General features: G+C 46.1%; 1 protein-coding gene across 1 annotated transcript in view; it reads left to right on the forward strand.

Annotated features, from left to right (window-relative positions):
- The window catches only part of Larp6 (La ribonucleoprotein 6, translational regulator), a 21,201-nt gene that overhangs the window by 9,335 nt on the left and 5,866 nt on the right, over positions 1 to 6,000 (forward strand). Inside the window, 1 exon segment of the mRNA NM_001108154.1 lies at positions 4,042 to 4,252. Coding sequence (NP_001101624.1) covers positions 4,042 to 4,252 — 211 coding nt within the window.

Consider the following 6,000-nt stretch of genomic DNA (forward strand, 5'->3'; position numbering starts at 1 on the left):
AGATCCCGTGCCTTGGAATAATGATGATGGCATCACAGAAACCTCAATGGCAAGGCATTCCTTAGCACACCTAACTAATACCTGTCAACACTGTCAAGGTCATCAAAGATAAGGCCATCTGGAAAAAGTCACTGCCGAGAGGAGCCTTGGGGTATATACAGCATGTAATGTGGTGTCCTGAGTGAGGTTGTTTAGGGGGAATTGAAGGGAGTCTAAACAAACTATGTGCTTCAGCTAATGATAGTGCATAACTGTCATCTCCTTAAGAAGTGCACCATAATAATCGGAGACATTAATAATAAATAAGCCTGGAGTGAGGCATGTGGAACTCACTGTGCTATTTTAATAACTTTCCCGTAACTCCAAGATGATTCTAAAATAAGCTTATTGAAATTTTAAGCAAAAAAGCAAACTGTTCATTAGTCACCTGAAGCAAAACAGTAGCAGGACAATGCGTTAGAACAGGCAGCACGGAACACAGAGGTGGTGGGGGTGTCTTAAAAATCAGCACTCCAGTCGATACACTGAGAGCTACTACAGCCACCAAACGAGAACAGGGTGCTTTCAAAAGGGAACAGCCTGGGGCTGGGGAGGTAGCTCAGTGGGTAATACACTTGCTGTACAAGCGTAAAGATCCCCCCAACACCCACAGTCATGGTGGCCCCCCTATCAATCCAGCACATGCATGCATACCCACATGCATATGAACATACACCACAGGCACGGGCACATGGAAAGAAAGCTTGGAGGATCAAAACCAATTCTTTAAGTACCAACTGAATAGCCACTAAACCGTTAATGGTCTTAGTGACACCGCCTAGCATGGAAATCAAAGACAGAGGACACACGAGAAAGAATACACACAGAAGATACGTTTGGATAGTCACTTAACTTTTAGAACACATTCACAAGATAGGTAGTCGTAGCCGAACATGGTAGTGCATGCATATCTGTAATCCCACCACATGTACAGTAAGGGCACTGGGATCTGGAGACACAGGCCAGCCTGAGCTACACAGCGATAGCAAGGCTAGTCTGTGCTATATTTTATGACCTGCTTCAAAAACAAATACTTTCTCCATAGGGATTGGCACTTGCCTAGTATGCCCAAGACCCTAGATTTGACCCTCATCCAGCACTTAAATATTATCTCAACAAAAATCTTTGTCCTGCATGGAATGTGTCTACATAGCCACAGTAATAAAACAGGTTGACTTTCAACATTCATATCTACCTCTAGACACTACTTGGGATATTATTTCGCAACATAGAGTGTGGTGATGAGCGTTGGCAACATGGTGTAGAAGTTCATCGAATCAAATATGGAGGATTGGGCATGGGAAGAGAGACAGCAAGGTGGGGCGACACAGCACACGTCTATATAATGAGCAGTGGTTGGAACAATTCTAACGAAGTACAAAACCATCTTAAGGGTGCTGGAGCGATGGCTCAGCTGTTAAGAGCACTGAAAATTCTTCCAGAGGTCCTGAGTTCAATTCCCAGCAACCACATGGTAGCTCACAACCATTTATACTGGGATCCGATGTCCTTTTCTGGTGTGTTTGAATATGACACCTACAGTGTATTCATATACATTAAAAAATAAATAAAATCTTTTTCAAAGAATCTTAAGTGTACTCCCACAAGCAAACAGGGCAGGGGTGTGGCCCTCCTGCTGGAGTACTTATCTTGCACACATGAAGTCCTGGGCTTGATCCCCAGCACTGTGCAAACTGGGCATGGTCGTGCACACTTGTATTCCCATCCCATGGGAGGTACAAGCAAGAGAAGCATCCTTGCCACAGCTCACGGTCATCCTTGGCTACATAGTGAACTCAAGGCTAGCCTAAACTACATGAAACTCTGTCTGCAAATCCCCAAACAGACAGAGGGCTAGTAGAGACCAACAGTAAAATAAGAATGTTAACACTGGAAGAACAGGCCATGGGATGTAAGTGACCTGAGTCTCTCATTTTATAATGGGATGCCTCCAGACACTACATCAAAAAATGATGACAGTCAGGGATTCTGAGCCTGCCCAACAAAGATGTCAGTTAGCAGAGGACAGGATGCAGTGTGTGATGGGGACCAGTGGAGAGTTTTGATGGAATCCACTACACTGGGATATGATAGAACTTACTACAAATGGCTCACACAGAGACAGGGCAGTCCAGGAAGTTCTCCTCTCACACTGGAGTGGCTGATTCCCAATCGAAGATAAACTCCTAAACAACGTGAAGTGGAAAGGAGGCAGTGAGTGAGCCTCTGTTTCACAGGGCTTAGCCTGAAGCCCCGGGCTCTCCCAAGGCCAGCTGTGTCTGCTCCCTCTCTACATCTGACCCCATCTCCATCTCCCAGGGCCTAGGAAGACGGAGTCCAGCAAGGCGTCCCCTGTACAATGCCCCTCAAGAGACATCCAGCCAAAGCATGTTGACATGTGCTCCTGTGTTCCCTTTGGTCCTCTTGTACCTCACTACAGAATTTAACACCATCACCCACCTTCTGCATAGCCTCTCCCCTATGTGCACAGGTCTCTCTGGATTTGTCACTACCTATCTGCCTGATTTTATCTCTTCTTTCTCCTCCCACTTCTAAATGTTCACACCCTCCAAGCATCTATCCTTGAGTATGTTGGGTTCAACTGGACCCCTCAGTGGCTGTGACTACATAATCATGAAGGGAGAGACTTTTCCTCAACCAGATGACAGAATCAAGTTTTTCTCTTTAACAAATATGGAATATCTCTGGCACAGCTGGCCTTGGAAAGATTAGGGTACCAGACCAGGCCCTGAGAGTCAGACACTCTGCTTGACTATCTTCTAAAAAAAAAAATCACATCTGGAGATGGGAAGATGGGGCGGGAAGACAGCAACCTTGTATGTCGTTTCGGAGCAAGTGTGTCTGAGTGACACGCAATCTCAGCAGATAGGATAACTACTTTTTAAACTCCACTTCTGTAAAGTTTATTTTTGTGCAGGTGTGTTTGTGTGTATACATGTGCAAGTCCACATATGTGAGGCCAGAGGTCAACACTGACATCCACCTCAACTGCTCTCTCCCTTAATTCTTGAGGCAGAGCCTCTCTTTGAAGCTGGGGCTAGCCTTGCTGGCCACCAACCCCAGGCATGTTTCTGTCTCTGCTTCCCTAATGTTAGCATTTCAGACGAGCATTACCACCTGTTGGCCTTCTACCCATGTGATGAGGAGCTCAACTCAGGTTCTCATATTTTGTGGCAAACACTTCACCAATCGGACCATCTCCTCAGCCCCATGTTCCTAGTCTCAAGATACTCTCTACTTGTTCAAGCCAAAACTTGACTCCTCAGATGATTGGGGACAGAACTTTCTGTACATTGGCTGGTCATATGGCCAACCACCTTTGAGAAAGCCAATTCAGATATGACGTTTAATTTCCAAAAGTTGCTATGACAACCAAGTACACAGTAGATGGTATATAACAACAGAGATGTGTTATCTTTTTTTTTTTTCTTTTTTCGTTTTTTTCGGAGCTGGGGACCGAACCCAGGACCTTGTGCTTGCTAGGCAAGTGCTCTGCCACTGAGCTAAATCCCCACGAGATGCGTTATCTTATAAGTCTGAAATGAGGGGCCCTGCTTGCATGAGATCCCCTGTATACTCAAGGATAGATGCTTGGAGAATATGTACATTTAGAATGGGAGGAGAAAGAAGAGATGGGGCAGGGGCCTACTCCCTAGCATGATCCCAGAGAAGGATCTACCAGGCTTGTCTCCTAGCCTCCTTGGTTTCTGTTGTGACACTTTAATCTCCAATTACATCCTGAGTAGCTATTTCCCTGTCTGTATCTCTGTGTATCCAAGTTCTTGGCTTTTATGAGGACCTCACCTGCACAGGATCGGGGTCATCCTTCTCGACGATGGGCTCCTCCTTACATTACCATCCGTAGTGACTAACTCCTGACAAGGCCATGTTCTGGGCTCTGAGGGCCTGTGGCTTCAATATATGAATTTGCAGGGAGACAGTTCAACCCACGGCTAACTCATTGTCTCCCTCTGGCCGCAGTAGTGCCACGACAAGTGGGGGTGAGAATGACCGAGAGGATCTGGAGCCAGAGTGGAAGCCTCCGGACGAGGAGCTTATCAGGAAGCTGGTGGATCAGATTGAGTTCTACTTTTCCGATGAGAACCTGGAGAAGGACGCCTTTCTGCTCAAGCACGTGCGGAGGAACAAGCTGGGCTATGTGAGCGTCAAGCTGCTCACCTCCTTCAAGAAGGTGAGGCTGGCTTCTCAGAGGCTGCCTGGGGCATCTCTGAGGTGTGGACCTTGTGGTGTTAAATTTTTTGGTATTTAGATTTACACCCTATCTCCTACCATAGACCCCCGCCTAGCAAATTTTCAATTAAATATGAGACCTGAAAAAATTTCAGAAAAAGTATCAAGAGTGGGGATTTAGTGGAGCTAGAGGGCTAGCTCAGTCACTACAGTGTTTACCATGCAAGCATGAGAACCAACGTTTGATCCCCTGAATCCACAAGAAAAAGCCAAGCTTGGTTCTACACCTGTAATTCCAGATTAGTCTACTGGGTGAACTCTCTGCCAATGAGAAGCCCAATCTTAAATATAAATAAATTAGTAGCAAGATGGAGGGATCTTGAGAGGAATGGCACCCAAGGTTGACATCTGGTTCCCAGATATGCATACATGTGAACACACACACACGCGCACACACACACACACACACACACACACACATACACACACACAATCATGCATGCACACATGTGTGGGTGAGATATGAGAGCATTCTTGAGAATATACTTGTTTGCTCTCTAAAGGGTCTTGAGTGCTAAGACAAATATCACCCTCTAGCTATTAAGAAATGCTGTAACTTGTTCTCAGTCAAGTTCAGGTCACCTTACCAGGCACATGGATGCCCCGAGGGTACTGCACCAAGACAGGGGATCTACAGAGATGCCTGTTGGTCTAGAATCCTATGACATTCACTCAAGCTTTCTGCTTACTAAGCTGAGGCAGTTTGGGACAGAAGAGAGCACACAGAGCTCAGCGAGGAGAGCTTTCTCCTCGACTCCGGCATGCTCTGCTCTGTGTAAAACCAATGAGAACTCTGTGTACCAGAGCGATAGATGATAAGAGGTCACGACAGCCAAGCAGGAGACTGCCTGTCCCTGCTGTAGACAGATGTAGACCTTGGACCCAAACTCCCTGCTCTCAAAGGACTGACTAACCACTTGGAATACTAACTCTATCTCCTGGGTGAGGCTTGGAGAAGGGGGTGTATTACTAGAATGGAAAAACGCCATGCAGCTTGTATAACAGTTTACGAAAGGAGTGGGCCCATGTAGGGAGTGGGTCCTGGCCAGGATGTCTGTGCACTTTATCAGAAAGCACTGGAGAAAAGCTCAGCACCTCAGAGCTCTTCTCTGCCTGGACTCTTTTTTCATTTATTCATTCGTCAAACATATTATTCTTTATATTTGACGAATGTTGTGTTAAATACATGAGACACAAAAGGATTACAGCCCCACAGAAGATGAGAGAGATGGAATCCTCCAGGGTTACCACAGACGAACTAATGGAAAACATAAAGACAGTGGGGACCAGCTCGTCAGTGCAGTGAACCCTTCTAGAGAACTGAGAAGCCTTATTGGAGTGTTGTCATTGGGATATGGTCTTAGATGATAAATAGGAGTTTGCAAGGTACAGAGGGAAGGAATATTTCATGTCCCGAGAACAAGCTCTAACGTGAAAAATATTTCCAGGGTTGGGGAATCCTTAAATGAAAAAGCCAGTGGGATCCTCTGCACAACCCCTTTTTGTGCTCCCCAATGGCTTCAAGGGCCACTCTGGTTTTCTCTCCTGTCCTAGCTGGGTGTATCCTACAGACACACTCAGGATCATTCTCTTTAAAACCCGCTGCAAGGTGGACACTCCCAAATCCACACCCACAGACTCAGAGCAGAGACTCTGGCCAATCACAAGGAGAGACATATCGGGGAAGGA

Source organism: Rattus norvegicus, chromosome 8 (assembly GCF_021556685.1).
Source record: "Rattus norvegicus strain SHRSP/BbbUtx chromosome 8, alternate assembly SHRSP_T2T, whole genome shotgun sequence".
NCBI lineage: Eukaryota > Metazoa > Chordata > Mammalia > Rodentia > Muridae > Rattus > Rattus norvegicus.